Here is a 17563-nt window from a genome sequence, read left to right as displayed (position 1 = left end):
AGACCACTTCCAAACATTGTTGGGTAGTAAGTACTTCATTTTGACAAGGTGGTCATTTCCGGCCGCCATCTTGGATCCGCCATATTGGATGCAAATTTTTTTTTTCAAATGTAAAGGTGGGGTTGTGACCCATTATTTCTAACTACATTTTTACCCTAATTACAATGCCGCAAACTGTTTTAAAAAATCTTGATTCATTCTAAAGTTATGAGGGCTTTTCAAAACTTTATTTTTAGCCCATTTTAACATTGTGCATGTACAAACTAAGACCATAATCTCAAAATAGTGCTAGATAAAGATAAGTATACACTACCAGTAATTGTTGACCTATTTTCACTTGGTTATGACTGATGTATTTTTTTCGGCCGCCATCTTGGATCCGCCATTTTGAAATGTGATAAATTATTTTAAATATGAAGTGGGTGTTGTGACCCATCGTTTCTAACTACTTTTTTAAGCTAAACTCAATGCCGCAATCCATTTTTTGTTATCAAGTTTTATTTATGAAATATTGCAATTTTTTTGTAAAAAATGTCAATATTTAAAAATCAAAAAATGAAAATGAAAAACGGATCATGGAATTAAGTTTAGCTTAAAAAAGTAATTAGAGATGATGGGTCACAACACCCACTTCATATTTAAAATAATTTATCACATTTCAAAATGGCGGATCCAAGATGGCGGCCGAAAAAAATACATCAGTCATAACCAAGTGAAAATAGGTCAACAATTACTGGTAGTGTATACTTATCTTTATCTAGCACTATTTTGAGATTATGATCTTAGTTTGTACATGCACAATGTTAAAATGGGCTAAAAATAAAGTTTTTTGAAAAGCTTTCATAACTTTAGAATGAATCAAGATTTTTAAAAACAGTTTGCGGCATTGTAATCAGAGTAAAAATGTTGTTCGAAATAATGGGTCACAACCCCACCTTTACTTTTGAAAAAAAATTTTGCATCCAATATGGCGGATCCAAGATGGCGGCCGGAAATGACCACCTTGTCAAAATGAAGTACTTACTACCCAACAATGTTTGGAAGTGGTCTGGGATTGATATTTGAAAAAATGTAGAAAAAAGTTGGGGGGGGGACAATTAAAACTCACCCTGAATATTAATTTTTTTTATGTATAATATATATGAATTTGAACGGATGGTGTTTTTGGCCTCTACGAACCTCAAAACGAAAAAGCAAATCGGTCTCGGGTCCAGGTTTTACAATGAGTACTACGGTAATAGCTTATTCCCTATATGGGAAATTCGCTAAAAGAGTGTACCTATTAAAAAATCAAATGAAAACCATTATCCAATCGTGTAAGTAAAACAGTGAACTAAAGTTTGGGTTCACTCAGATAAACCATTCGTTACTAATGGGCGTGACGTGTGCAGATGGAGATCAAAGTGGTGCAGATTGGGTTTAGTGTAATGTAGTGATTTCTCGGTGATTACTAAAGCTGATAAGATCGGCCAGTGTGGTAACGCCGGGGTTGCTGTTGGGTGGGGGGGGGGGGGGTGGCTGTGTAGGGAGGGGGGCGAGGCTAGGGTAGCTTCCCGAGTCTCATTACATCTGTTGATTAATTAACCTTCCAGTAGTCATGTTGCAGGGTCAACAGTTTTCTATGTTAACTTCGATCGTTTTTCACATAAAGACGATTTAATTTAAAAAAATACATGATATATTCGTTATAGATTAGACCGTTTGGAAGAGTTTTATAGGGGCGTGATGGCTTATGATCAAGTGAACAAGAGCTTGTGAAATTGTTTTTAGTACACATTTGTGTATGTACATAATTATGCAAGAAGGTGTTACGGTTATTAAGTCTGAAGGTGACGCTTAGTAAGATTTAATATTGTTGGCTGAGGAACACATTATGCTAACACTTGTTTTGGAATTTGTTATGTTATTTCACATAAAACTGGAAGATCAGCTATTTTTTATCACTGACAAAAGTGTATTGCTGTGGTACAAGCAATGTTGTATTACTATGGTGAAAGTGGTAAAGCGTTGTAGAAATTGTTATTCTTGTTGCGGTTTTATGTCGAGAAAACCTTTCCAGATATTCAATTTCAGGAGCGCCTCTTAGCAACGTAAACTTTTCCCTCGGCTGTACACAAGCGAGTTACGTTTATTGTTTACTTTACATTAACGCTCACTTTAAGCAAAATATTTATGAACGTTTTATGTAAGCCTAAATTCTTTTCATGTATTCAAATTATTCTACTCTTATTTCCTAATACTAATGCCATTTCGTTTTCGATTGTAATGAATCCCAAGCCGTAATTTGCTTTCGTTGTACTATTCTACTAGGTACTGTAGTATGTAACATATTTTTCTAACTAAAGAGTCTTTTTAACACTTATAAGTCCCTTTTATACTTTCAAATATCCGTCTTCAAAGGCCTGTGCGTGAAGTGAACTTTACAAATAGCACTCAAGCTATAGTCGAGGGCACTACATGTATGACGTGAAGCTACATCTTCACTGACATGGTTGCGCTACCCACTGAGTCAACCGTCTCACTCACATTCACATTCTACCAACACGACAATTTTTAGTTAGCTCAGTTAGATTTTGACAAACGTTTATCTTTTACGATAAAATTTCAATTGAGAATGAATTATTATTATGAGTCTGATTAAATTATGTATAGTTATTCTGATATGCAAATTAGATAAACTAATTTAATCAGCATACTGACGCACGTACCGGACACAAGTCTGTCCCCGGGGACGGACTACGCGCGGAGAAGGGTTAGCATTCGACCCTTCCATATTATATTCCCTCATCATATTAGCATTACTGATTAACTGAAAGACTGGACCAGGGTCACGACTAGCCCTTTAACATTACTATTAGTACTCTCTGCTTGTGTCACTTTGATTGACTCAAATCAGCTGCTAATCAAGCTCCAAGAACATCACACAGTTAATGTTTGACGTCGCTTCCATCTGTAATAAAGTACAATTGTTATTCATGATGTGTTCATTGTTACACCAAACTTGTAAAATACGTAACTACATTAAAAAAGATTGTGTAGTATGAAACTGTAATTACTATGGATAATTCATTAACTTCATTATAATCTCCCCCAAGGATTTTAAAGAACAAAAGGCCAAGTAAAACTTCTTCCTATGTTATTTGTAAATTGGAATTCAGCATCATTAGAAACTAAGGTTGAGTTAAATGATCAATATTTACATTGACTGTTACTGTTGAATCAATTCTTCATCGCAGGTTGATATCTATGGACAATGCCAATCTTCAGGGTTTTCTCATACTCAATAGGTACTTTGAGATTATTTTATGTTAAGTGTCTAAAGAACCTGGTCTTAAGGTTCCAATGTGTTTGTTTGGATTTCACTCGGGGTTTTTTTACAAGCTAAGCTAATTTTGTTTTAATCAAGGGGTTGCTTACAGCTTCTAAATAATTTTTTTTGAGTCATTTGCCTGCTTCACGTCTCAACATACGTATATTTACGGAGACCGTTTCGGAGATAAGCGATTGATATCGAACGTGAATGGACATTCTACTAGTGCTGTCATTGTTTTACAAACATATTATTGGAAATTATTGTTTCTTCTATTTTAAATTTTTCCTTAAAGTGCCCCAGAACTGATATCAATCTACCGTGTGTTATAATGATCCTTACTGACATTTCATGTGTCGGTGTAAGAGGAGTAGAGGAGTAGTTATGTTTGCATCATTACGGTGAACACCGGGCAATTGGGACACAGGAACCGGCAGTCTGGCCAGTTGACCTGGGGATGGGATTGGGGGAGGAGGGTAGAATGAGGTACAATAGAGCTCGGAATATAACTCCAAACACAATGTTACTACTTGCTACAAAGTTAAGCTTATAGAAACTTTTTTTATTGACCAGTTTACCAGGCAACAATTAGTAGCCTAACCACACAATGTTTATATTTTATTTAGTTACCATTTTTTACTCATAAATATTAAACTGTAACACATCTGGTACTAGCAAAAAAAAAAATAGTTTTCATCATACTGTCCGGAAAAGATTTCCACAGTAGACTATGATGAAAATTGTTGTTTATCACATGGAGCGAAAGTGTCCTTTTGGTACTTAATAGTATGTATTTCCAAATTACGTACCAAAAAGAGCCACTTTCGCTCCTAGTGATGAAAACTACTATTTGGCGAATATAGGGAAGACGCTATTTCCAAAGGTAGCATGGAAAAATATAGATTCAAATTAATATATATATATATATATTATAAGGCCGCGCGCGCGCGCGCGTGTGTGTGTGTGTGTGTGTGTCAGTAAACACGATAGATCAAATTTTTGTCCAAATTTTGATGAAATTTGTCAAGAGCTACTTGATTGATTTTACGAACCAGCAAGATCGTACTTAGTAATTGTTAAATCCAATGTTAAATAAGGGAATAACAAACTGGTTTTATGGGAATATTTGAGTAAATATCCAATCAAACAAATTGCGTGTGTATTAGGTTTCCTGCTGCTTTGGTGTTTTAACTCTTTCAGCTGATCTGTTGTTTAGGGGTGTGAACAGCTAAACATAGGGTTGAATTGTTTAACAAGTTGTAGAATAGGATGGTAGGCCTACTACAAATAGGCATTATATTTGTTAACATTTTTCAGATGCAATTAACACTTGCACGCAGTTTATGTAATAAAATATAAAAGGCCTAACGTGAAAATTAAGCAAATTCGTAATAACTACACGGTAAAGTCATTAAAACGGGCGGGCATTAATTGCATCCACTGACCTGAGTCAGGTAGTTAGGTATTCCTGAATTGCGCCGACTACTCCAGGGAGCCACCCAATACGTTCATTAACTGCACCAAGTTGCGGCTCTCTTTGACTGTATAATGGAGTAGGTTAGGTTAGGTTGGGTTTGGTTAGGTTAGGGTTAGGTAAGGTTGAGTAGGTTATATCAGGTTAGGTTAGGATAGGTTAGGATGACATGCAAACAAGGACATTATTCCTTCTGCCGGCCACTCACCCCTACCTGGCTCGGACGGTGCAACTAAGGAACATTTTTTGGGACTCTTTGAGGGCTTAGCGCAATTAAGGAATTCTTGGGTGCACTAATGCACGATCATTAATACGTTGTGTCCAAAAGAATAATGTTAAATCTTTTGATAGTTTGAATTCATAATTATAATAGTTCTAATGTCGATGAGTATAGAATGTTTCTTTGTCAATATATGTTTCAAAAAAACGAATTTTCTACTACATATTATATTAGTATTATATATTCTGTACTACATAATCTAAATTCTGCTTGTCTTTACAACAGTTCATGTTTTTTTATATTTTTTATTATTATATAATTTGTAATAGTTTTTAATGTAAGGTTAGTAATAAAATGTCAGGAGTAGGTAATGCAAAGGAAGAGATTAAAACAAGAATCATAATGTTAAAAGAGTTAGTTTTACTATATTGAAGTGTATGATGGAGCACTAATACTTAGCAGACGCAAAGCAATAAATTCACAGTTACGTCATGTGGCTAGTCACTATGAATCCATCCAGCTACTGCAGTGTCAAATTAACCCATGAATATATTACAGGATATAAATACTGAATACGCTAGTTGATGTAACGTTATTTCCCAGGATGTATGGAGATTTAGGGATGGTTATGGGTAGAGCCTATCGAACTCTGCTAGACAACATACAATAGTATGTGAGATTGTATAGTTGTATTGAACATCAATGACTATTGTGTTGGTGACTATGTGTTTTCTGTGACAGGATGGATGTCGTTGCCCAAGCGGTTCTTCGGAGGGGCAACAGCTGACGATGGAGCCGTTGAGCAGGTAAACACAACCAGCATCACACCATGTAACATTGCGTACTACATAATAGTAAAAGTACTTTGTTATCAAAAGCAGCTCCTTAGTACAATCATTATATTTATTTTTCTATTTAAATTATTTAAAAAAAACAAATACAAAATTATACCCACGAGAAAGGAAACGGGTAATCGAATGATTTTAAGAGTAGATTCTCTTTAAATGAAAAAGTCAATGAAAAGTTGCAATATATAGGCCAAGTTTGTTATGAAAATAAATTAAAAATATTACCAATGTTGTTAAAATGTTTTAGTTAAAATATCGTTGTTTCGCCTTTTTTTCTAGTTTGTTCAACAGTCACATTTTGTATGATTGAACTTTTTAGTTTGATTGAAGATTGATTTAATTGATTAGATTGAAGTATTTTAATTGTATCCATAGCACCTCTGGAAAAATTATTCCACAAAACAAATTCCCCTTTTCATATATCTTCAGTACAAAAACAAGATGTAAAAATGCTATAGGTCGATTCGACTGTATACTTGGTGTGAAACATTGATTATTTGGAGATGTAGTGCATATCTTAATAAGCATAGAATCGACGTGTGATGTGCGAGACTGAAAACTCCTCAAAAACGTAATCAAGCGACACACCACCCTAGCTGGACCCCCTACGATGTGTTATCCTAGGTATATATCATACAGAGCTACATGAAGTGCAAAGCCCAGCGCCCTAGTAGGATTTATCAGGTTATATTGCTTATTTTATCATATCAATGACACAGCCCCCCGCCCTTTGATCCTAGGGCGGCAACCCTTCGGTGTCGACAAGCCCTCGTAATCCTCTGGTAATACAACTCCTCCACCATTGTTGATTAAACATTCACGGTTGACTCCCTCCAGGGCGAGGGAAAACATTGGTAACTCGACCTTCATACGAAACTGATCAAGATCAAACCCTGTAGATGCTAGTAAAACGTGATGGCGAACATTGGCCACTCGAAGAGTGACATTAAAGACACATTAAATAGACCAAATTCACTTAAAAAGGTCAATGTATTCTTCCAATCCTCTCGCCACTGATCAGGCCTGAAAATGTAAGTAAAATGTTGAACCTCAAATTCGATGATTTCTAAAAATCTTTTATTTATTTTTTTATTTTATTTTATTTATTTTACATTCCAACGGACAGCTCCATTTTGATATTTCGTGCAAATTAGTGCAATACAAACAAGACTTTCTTAAATCTAGTTATAAAATAATGTTGAGTGAAAACAAAGAATTAGAATAATTTGATAACAACAACAAAGAGAGACGGCAACAAGATGGCAAAAAGACAGCGGTTGCAACAAAACAAGTGAAAATAAACAAAACCGTTACAACAAAACAAATCAGTAAAAGCGTTAACAATGGATAACAATAATAAATTTGATTTGAGTAGATAACAATAATAATTAACAAAAAATACATTTTTAAATTCATTAACAAGGATAAATAGATTAACAAAGAAAAACTGTGTGAGTTAACAAAGAAATAAAAGTTACAATAAAGATAACAATATAAAGATAACAATGATAAACTGAAAAATTGAAACAATGTAACAGTGTTGTAGACTATGAAAAGACAAAAACAAAAGGAATAAACTACGTAAACATTCTTCTAAAATCCTTCGCTTGAATGAGGCAACACCATCCAGGAAGAAGTCAACACCATCAGACACGCCGTTTCCTGCTCTTTTCATTCATGACAGGTCATGCTATTCTATTTGAATCCGTCGAATTGATAGATAGCATAACTTTCATTACAATCTGACAAGTGGAAAGACATAAAAAACCAACGTGCAAGGAAAACTGTGTGTTCGTATATTAAACTGTATTAATCCAACCCACAATCCAATATATGGCACAAAATACTGCCAACCTTTGGAAGCTGATTAGAACTCTAAACAATGACGGCCACCTGACCTGAGAGCCATTGTATGAATGAGCTTACCTCGTGACTGCGATTGGTGGTAACGAATTTCAGCTGCAAAGTGTTTGAAACTAATGTTTAAAAATTACACCGATTGGAAATTGTATATCTAAAAAACACAGTGAAACTATGAGTAATGATATTTTATAGTAAGTCCGTTTATAATGTCACAAATTTCACTATTGAAAGTTTTAAATTTAAGGTATAACGTAATGTGATATATTCTGTTATAACAGAAGTTGTAACGTTTTTGGTGGTATCGATATCAACGAAAGCACTGTTGCAACCAACGTGGTTAATGTTGCTGGAAACATTGTCTGTGTTTTCAAAACATTAGTGGTGTGATTGAAAACAGATTCCAATCAGAAGGCTCTTCTAGTCATAAACTTAAACAAAGTTATAATAAGCCAGAAGTATCGTTGATTGTAACAATTCCCATGAATATTGTAGTGTCTAAAATGAACGATATAAAATGATGTTGTGTTTACTTACGCATTTTATTATGGACGTTTCACTCCCCAAAACTAAGTGATAAACTAGGAGGGGTCCAATACAGGGAGACAATATTGCGGTGGTGCCGTTAAGGGCTGGTTCGCCACCAGTAACGACGTAACAGGCCTTATTGGGTCCCTCACCCCTCCCCTCCCCTCTACACTACCTCTGCTTACTTACACCTTACACTAAACCTGGGGCAAAGATCAAATTAATGTATAAATAAATATAGCAGAGGGGTCAAATTGGTTTCAAATCACACATGCGTTAGCCATTAGTTAGTTTATGTGCACACTCTATCGTAGACTTATCGAGAACAGAATTTTAGAAATCGGTTACAAGTTAAAGATAAAGTGATAATATTAAAGAAGTTTTGTAAAATGTCTTTACCCTGTATTTCATCTGATTCATGTAAGACTACATTGGTTTATTTTTGGAAATTACGTGAAACCTGAACTATATAACTGAATCGTGTTTGTAAAGTATTTACAGCACAACTAATCACTAAATTATCATTTTACAACTGTTAACAAATTGGAAATATACTAGTTATACTTATTGATAGAACACATAATATAACTTACAGATTTATTTTGGTTGTTTGTATGCATTTCTTTTATTGGTGTCAAATGAAATAACTACTATCATTTTGAATTCATCAAAGATAATGTTTAGTAACCAACAATATACTTAAATTTAAAAACACAATTATACTGTTAAGCAAACATAATTGGTCTGCTAAGTATTGACCTATTTAAAACAAATCTCATAAATAATTTTGTGTAATTTTTTGAGTTAGTACATTTAACAGAAAAGTTATAATAGTATACTTAACTTTTAGAAAAAATGCCCTTTTGAAAGTAACACAAAATATTTTAGTTTAAGAATAAACAAATGCTGACGAATGGTAAAAGAATAGTAGTAATAATTTCTCTATGGAGTTTGTTATCTCTTTAAGAGACAAATTGTAATGCGATAATTTTAATTGCTCCCTGTAACTCTTAGAGATTTTGAATTAATATTCAGAGGGAGAGTAAGGGGTGGATTTACGATTTAAGAGAATTTCCCAAGGTACAAGTTACCCAATTAGTGCTGGTTATTAATGTTACTGAAAACTCACGTAGTTATAAAATCACTAGTTAGTTCCTATAACGGTTGTTAATGAGTAATAATATTTTTAATAATATTTAGAGGTTATGATGATTTGTGATGATGGCAATATTATTCCAATGTTTTTTTGCAAATAAATCATAAGTATATGTTTCCTTTGTGTTCAAATCATAGCCTGGAGAAAGCATTTTGTTGAACAAACGTTAGGCTTTAGAGGAGAACGCGTTTTCATTGTAGTAACTCAATTTGGAGAAGGGAAGGCGGGCTTTCCGTTCCCAATTTAACAATTCCCCGCAACCTCTGCGAAGGGCAACAATTGAAACGCGGTGCATTTCATCTGTAACTGGTACCTATTTAAGCTATGGTTGTAACTACAACAGAGAAGGTAAAAAATTGAAAACATTGTTCAATCAGACTAGTGTGTTCCATAAAACATACAACTGTCATAATTACTATTATCCAAACCGTTTGCTTATCAACGGCCAATTATTAGTTATCAGTTTTACATCTCAGCCCCAACATTGGTATTATGTATGCTATAAATTTATAATAAAATGTATATTTTGTGCATTGCTTTGATTGCAATGCTTTATTTTAATGCTTACGATAAATGTTGAACACTTAATTACTTAAGATAAAATAATTAAGCACGTTATCTCACATGGTATCATTTAAAAAAATGCAGTAACCTTATCATAGTACATTGTTTGTTTAAGGTTATCTTTTCATAAAACTGTACAAATATAATTAAATTCGAATATTTACTACTCATTGGGCCAATCTTATTTATGTAGCTCATAGATCTATGGGTAAATTTATTTGTTTAACATGTTTGGAAATAAAACCTGAACAAATTCTGGAAAGAATTGTAATTTTTTGTATACTGTAGTTTTAGGTATTTACTCAGGGGAGGTATAGAAGAGGCTACGATGACAGCTGTGGGCTTCTTATTAGCTGAGGGAACGCCATTACCGTAACAAAACGATCGGTAGCCATCGGCCTCGGTGGTCTATTGGTTAGCGTGCCGGGCTGATATATTGTCGGTCCCGGGTTCGAATCCTGCTGGTAGCATTTACTTTTTGTCCAAGATTTTTTTATTATCAGCAAGTTTGGTTGGTTTGGTTCGGTTATTACAGTTTAATTTTATTATTAAGTCATTATAAAATTTTAATTGAGCAAATTCTAGTTTTATTTAATAAACAGAATTATTTTTCCTATTACTAAACTTTTGTTATATTATTTCTTTATCAGCAAGTTTGGTTAGTTCGGTTAGGTTATGATAGTTTAATTTTATAATTAAAAAATAATAAAATTGAATTTGAGACATTTATAATTTTATTTTATTAGCAGAACTATTTTTGCGATTAGTAAACCTTCATTGCCAAAGTTCTCTCTACTACAGCGCTGTTCACGGAGGAATTTTGAACTAAATGCCTCATTCGTACCTCCCCTAAGTCAGACCCGTAGTTTTACATGGAAAGGATATTTTTAAAATTGCAATTAAAACATTCACGATTAGTTTGCTATCCTCAATTACCATTGAGCCGGATTATTATTCCCATCGAGGTATACATTTACCGGGTGAAACCATTTCACTTAAAAACTACTTTTTCTAAAATAATAATGATTTGTCAGAATATATTTAACACTAGATAAATGTTCCAACAGAAAAAAATAAAATTACTTTCCACCATTTTCAGAATTTGTAGCTAAACAACCCGTTTAAAAAGTCCGTACAAGGTTTAAAACATATTTTCAAAATTTATTTAGGTCACTTATAGCATTGGTCATATTGAGTTAGACCATTTAGGTACTTCATATTTAACCAGCGCTCCGTGATGAAATAGCCTGTTATAACATACAACATATTTATACATACGGCAGAGTAAGTACGATGGATCGGTCCCCGGACACGCCGTATACACGAGTATCTCGCGGTCCATCGACGACGAGCGATGGAGGGTGATGTTCAATGGTGTGGAAGTATTTAATTGAGCTTTTATATTCTTGCGGTCCCCTTAATATACTACCAACTACTTGCCGAAACTTCATTGAGATTATTTTATGAAAATCATTTTATGAGGCGATTGTAACTTTGTAACGTTATACTGTTTAGGGCAATGTCAAAATTTGTCACAGGAAGACATGCATTTCCCAATAATGAGACAAATATGCTATATCATTGATTGTATGCCAAACTTACGCATCAACGAAATGTATTCGATAAACGTTCAAGTTCGTTTTGGTTGAAAATACACCCGCCACAGCAAACCTGCAGACTAGGCAAATTTCCATTAGCCTGATTGGATTTTTACTAAATTATTTCCTTAAACATGTCAGATTTATTATAATATTTCAATATCCAAGCAAACTACAAGAGTTAAAATTCATCATCCTACTTCTAGATATTGCTTTACATTAATTAAATTATTTTGCTACCTTACAATATAATTTTTATTATAACAGTTAGATTGCCTACCATAAGGATAACATCGAATACAATGTAATGTATTAATTTAACACTTATCAATATCTTAGTAATTTAACTCTAATGAAATTTATTTGATAAACGTTATTAAAGTTCCGGATAGTAATAGGTCAAATATTGCACTAGTCTGTCAATAAATAATGCTATCTAACAAAAGCTTTGGTTGGATGGTAACGAGACCAGGAGTTGAACCGGTAACCTTCAAAATCTTGAAATTGAAATTGTATATAAATGCACAATAAAGCACAATAATGACTACAATTTAGTTACCTGCCGATAACTTAAATACCGATATTCTTTATGCTATTCCAAAGCAATTTGTTCTACAAATACGCCATAAATATATTTTTAAATCTTCTCCCCGTTGTATAATACCATGAAGATGTAGATGTTACGCTCGTCGCTCGTTAACGATATACATTTCCTCGTCGTACTCCGGAGACATAACCGAGTTAGCTCGAGGTTTTAAACGTTTAAATTAAATTCCCGCCTCAGTTTTTTCACTGTAATTTAATTACAAGAGTTTCCAGCCAATAGAATGACATCTACTAAACGTGCTTCATTACATATTCGAAATATAAATAGGATTTGTTTCTAAGATATGAGCATTCTATCTGTGATAAAGGTTTTAAATTGTATATCTATTTTTTGTTATGTGTCTTGAACTATTTCTTTTTATAATGATTGTGACACTAGGGAAAAAATTAATTATAAGAATTTTTTTTCTCAGAATGTATAAAAGCATTCTGAAATCAATATAAAATTGTACGGTTCATACCAGTTAGAAAGTATTGATTAGCCTGTCTTAACATATTAGGCCTACACTAGAAAGGCAAATATTCAGTTTATAAATAGAGACAAAGAATACTACCTAACTAAATAATTATTAATTTCTAACTAACTAAATAACTATTAACCTAATTAAATAACTATTTTATCACATTTTATAAGGATAAAATTGGTTTTAGCAACCTTAGCTTTTTGAATTTGATGTCCCCAGAGTCCAAAAACAGAATTCGCCATTAAAATGTTTACATATGTAAATGTTTGGTCCAATTTTTATAACATTTTGCATCAATGTGTAGGGCTGGGTACACTGGAATGAGTTCAAGAACCAACCAGATCGGACATGGATACAAGGTGTTATGGAGTTTAAATTTTTTATTGGGTGTTCAGCGTTTTAGCTTGAAAACATAAAAATGCCAAATTTTTATTACAACCATTGTGTAGAGCGTTGAAAACAAATCTTTTTGTACGTTTAAGCGTTGTTTTAGGATTAAAAGTTACAAATAAAATAACAAAAATAAGATTTCCATGTTTTTTTCTTATTGCCTAAAAGTTAACTGTTGTAGTATGCTTGTAAGAGGCTATATTATGATCAAGAATTATAAATTTGTTTATTTCACACTAATCTGCTAACATTTTTCCTTTCATCTAACGTCAAACCTAAGTACTCGTAAAATATAATATTATTAGGGAATAAACGTGACAAGTTTTTACTAAACATTTTTGTCTAAATCTAACCAGACAAATGGAAAAGTGTTTAGTCTGCAGGTTTGGAGTGTGTTTTGTTACTTCTTCCCCAAATATTTTCAAGTTGTTTGCAGATTCAGTTTTTCCTAATGGCACAATACAACAGATTAATTTAGTGTTTATCCCAACGCTGTAACAGTTCCAAACAATGTGGCATTTTCCTTCCCCGCACACACTGCTGCTGCCCCTAGGTTCGCCTCCTCAATTGAGTTAGTCCCTCAGTGCGTTATCCTTTCAGACTGACTCGGTCGGCCATTACTTCGATCGATTCTAAATCATTTTTTTTTTCTTTTCCTTTCATGGTAGAATCTAAAAAGTCTTCAAAAACATTGAGTATAAATCTTTTCAAGTAATTCCCATTGTGGTATGTTTGACATACTGACATAAGTGTTATATAGCCTAGGTGACAAAATTAATTGAATCTTCCTCCTCATAGTAAGTCCTTGAGAAACTAAGCAAAATGTCTTCTACTCATAACAATATGTATGTATCCAAGAATAATAATCTGATAAAAATCTTGGATAACAATAGTGAAAAATAAATGAGTATTAAATAAGATACTAGGCCTATATAGCTTTTTTTAATGAATATTGTTATAGCCTTGAGCTAACTTTTACGAGAGTCTTTCTTATTATGGTTTATTTCATTTTGCATTTTTCTACGCAGTTTGCATTTATATGTAAGGGGACGGTCCAACCTTAGATTAGTTAGACGGTATTTCAATGGTAATTCCTCGTCACCGCCGTGACGTGACGTGGGTACAGGGGAGCTGCAAGGGTTGGGGATGGTGTCCGATAAGGCGGAACTGTTTAATTGGGCTGTTATCTTTGTGGGTCCCACCCCCTCCCCACCGCGTAACTAAACAATAGGTCACCCTTGTAAATAAAGGGGCTGATGCACTCTCCCTAGCAGGTTTATTTGCACTAATAATGTCACACTGACAATTTATATCATTCTCTCGTGTCGTAGACAGGATGCTATTGTTTGTTATATGGTAATAAACAAGTACTGTAGAAGTTATGTGATGTGAATATGATTTTGACAATTTGCATTATTTGTATTATAGAGTTCACAAAATGTATCTAATTTTGACTGGTAACAAAAAAAACTTTCTTGATTAACTTAAAATTGTAATATTGTTTTATTCAGTAACCGGGTTTCAATGTTCATAACCAAATGCAAAACTAAACTAAGGTGCAATTGAGGTACTGTCAGCCCACATGGTAGGGAAGGCAAGGGTTCACTCAAATTACATCGCCGTTGTAAATGCAATGTGCATTTTAAAATACGAGGCATGTTTTTTAAGTAAGTACCGTTTTTAAACTTCTCCGTTCCAGCGCTGCGATTGGCATTTTGGACATTTGCGCTGTATACGTGCATCTATTGGCAAGCCCTAGCCGGAAATTCGACAACAATCGGCCGTGTTTACATCCGGTATCGAGCATTCAAAATGGTGCCGCCAATTGAGACTGCCGCCGACTGTGAAGTGTGTGCTGTAATTAGATTTTTATGTTCTAAAGGTGTGAAAGCCATTGAAATTTGTCAACAGATTAGTGAGGTGTATGGCGAGAACATTTATGAGTGACGGAATGGTACACAAGTGGGTAAGGGCATCTAAAGACGGCCCCACCAACGTTCATGATGACTAACGCACTGGGCAGCGTCACTGTCCCCAGTACTCAGTGCGTTGCTCATCATGAACATTGGTTGGGCCGTCTTTAGATGCCCTTACCCACTTGTGTACCATTCCGTCACTCATAAATGTTCTCGCCATACATCTCACTAATCTGTTGACAAATTTCAATGGCTTTCACACCTTTAGAACATAAAAATCTAATTACAGCGCGCACTTCACAGTCGGCGGCAGTCTCAATTTGCGGCACCATTTTGAATGCTCGATACCGGATGTAAACACAGCCGATTGTTGTCGAATTTCCGGCTAGGGCTTGCCAATAGATGCACATATACAGCGCAAATGTCCAAAATGCCAATCGCAGCGCTGGAACGGAGAAGTTTAAAAACGGTACTTACTTAAAAACATGCCTCGTATACCATTATGAGAAGTACTACTGTTTTTAATTCTGTAATAAAATCCTCATTCCATAATTGAATGCAACATTTAATGTACACACATTTAACTTGCGAGATAACTTTGACGTTACAACAACTGTAAAATAAACGTTTTTTTAGGCATACAAATAGTTTAAACGGAACGTCCAACATGAAAGAAAATAAATCACCTTGTAAACTTCTAAAAATATACGTGTAACTTAACTTAATCAATACATTTTTTCCATACCCTTTCAACAAACAAACGTTAAACTCGTACAACTGCGTGAGTTAACCGCGTGGAGCCGCACGCAAATCAAACCTCCGAAATTTAAAATTCAAATTAGTGTAATGGGTGGCTACTCGTCGCGCTCTATATTGTAATCAATGCGTGTTCGCAATTCATTTTTACTATGCTTTTAAAATATCTTTTTTATAATAACATTTTAAATATACATTTTGGTGGTATGTATTGTTGTATTCTATTTGACAATAACATTTTTTTTCTTTATTTACGAAAATGTATAACTTAGTTTTTAACGAATGTATTTAGTTTTTTTAACGAAGATGAAGCCTAAGTGTAGCTATTAATTATCCTCTACGATGTACAATTTGAAAAATTGGGTTTAATTAGTACAGCTTTATCTCAACGTACTGCAGTTACATGGTCCATATTTCCAGTTCATTATTCCAACACATACAAGGCTTCAGGGTGCATCCAAAGTCTCTGGTATGCTTTTGTATATTTGTTCCTTAGGTCAAAACATAAGAAAAAACACCAATATACACATGGTTCTAAAATTCCTGATTTTCTGTATTTCTGTATGGGACTTTTATATTTAAAAGTCTGATATATATATTTTTATCAATAACATTTGACTCCCTTAAACTATTGACTTTAAACATCGTACATAAGTAGTGGCAAATAGGAGTAATCTTTGCACAAAGTATCACATTTCTAAATTTTATGAATAAAAAATGGTGGCCATTTAAATTTGTTTATCTTAAATATCTTTAAAATAAGTAATTATACTAAAAACTATTAGGTGTAATCGTTTTTAGGCAATTATATCTCAAATCGAACGATAATTCAACTGTAGAGATCGGTTAATAAACAATTAAGGTATTACAACTTTTGTGACACCATGTATATGAATGTTAAGATGTTTTAATTTTTTCCGGTTTAACACCACACCGTCGCGTCAGTGAGGTAATCTGGACCATGAGCGGTCTTACAAATATTCAATTTCATAAAGTGTTTATAAACCGATTTTTACAACCAAGGGGTTTGGTTTAGTCATAAAAATCTCTAAAAACACATATTCCTAATAGTTTTTAGTATAATCCTTACTTTAAAGATTTTTAGGATAGAAATTTTTAAATGGCCGCAAATTTTAATAGATATAATATAGAAATTTGATACTTTGTGAAAATATTATTCTTATTTTTCACTAATAATGTTCCAAGCTTAAAGTCAATCACTTAAGAGCTTTAAAAGTTATGGATACATATGTAATAAACGCAAACAGACAGAAAGACAGAAAATCAGGCATTTTAGACCCATGTTTATATGTTGTTTTTGCACTGTTTTGACCTAAGAAACAAATATGCAAAAGTGTTCCAGAGAGTTTGTATACACCGTATACAATATACGTAATTTAACACACATAAATTTTTAAAATATTTAAAAATAACAAATCTTTTAGTTTAATAAATACTATATATATACATATGTGTGTGTGTGTGTGTGGAAGATAGCAGAGACATAGTGTAGCCAGTTATAACTATGTCAGTGTGTCCCTGTCTCATTTCCCCTGGGGAGTATTGCCCTACATCATGATCATCCCCCATCTACAACCCCTAACTGCAGCAAACCTAGAGACTCAGTGAATACTGTAGCAAGACCATTATTTTTGAACTGTGACACATTTTAAATGTTTCTCGTGAAATCGGTAGTTTGTTTGTTAGTCAAATTTACCTCAAGCTCCTGATAATCAATCAAGTCTTTCTTAAAAATTGGTTGACTTTTAAATCGTCAAATAAATGTTAAGAAATTATGGAAAACTGAAAACCCTAAAGTATTGGATTTTTATGCACGATTATTCTAATATATTTTTAATTTTGTATGGGTAGT

General features: G+C 33.6%; 1 protein-coding gene across 1 annotated transcript in view; it reads left to right on the top strand.

The window, feature by feature from the left end:
* LOC128983426 (vesicular acetylcholine transporter-like) overlaps nucleotides 1-17563 on the top strand; it is a 121311-nt gene that overhangs the window by 41048 nt on the left and 62700 nt on the right. The window contains exon 2 of the mRNA XM_054402713.1: nucleotides 5746-5810. Coding sequence (XP_054258688.1) covers nucleotides 5751-5810 — 60 coding nt within the window. The 5' untranslated portion in view covers nucleotides 5746-5750. The remainder of the gene's footprint in view (nucleotides 1-5745; nucleotides 5811-17563) is intronic.

Source organism: Macrosteles quadrilineatus, unplaced genomic scaffold (genome assembly GCF_028750875.1).
Source record: "Macrosteles quadrilineatus isolate MER2022 unplaced genomic scaffold, UCM_ALF_1.0 Scaffold_1__1_contigs__length_201487025, whole genome shotgun sequence".
In the NCBI taxonomy this organism is placed as follows: domain Eukaryota; kingdom Metazoa; phylum Arthropoda; class Insecta; order Hemiptera; family Cicadellidae; genus Macrosteles; species Macrosteles quadrilineatus.
Note: the sequence above shows the minus strand (reverse complement) of the source record. Positions and strands in the feature narration are given on the sequence as shown.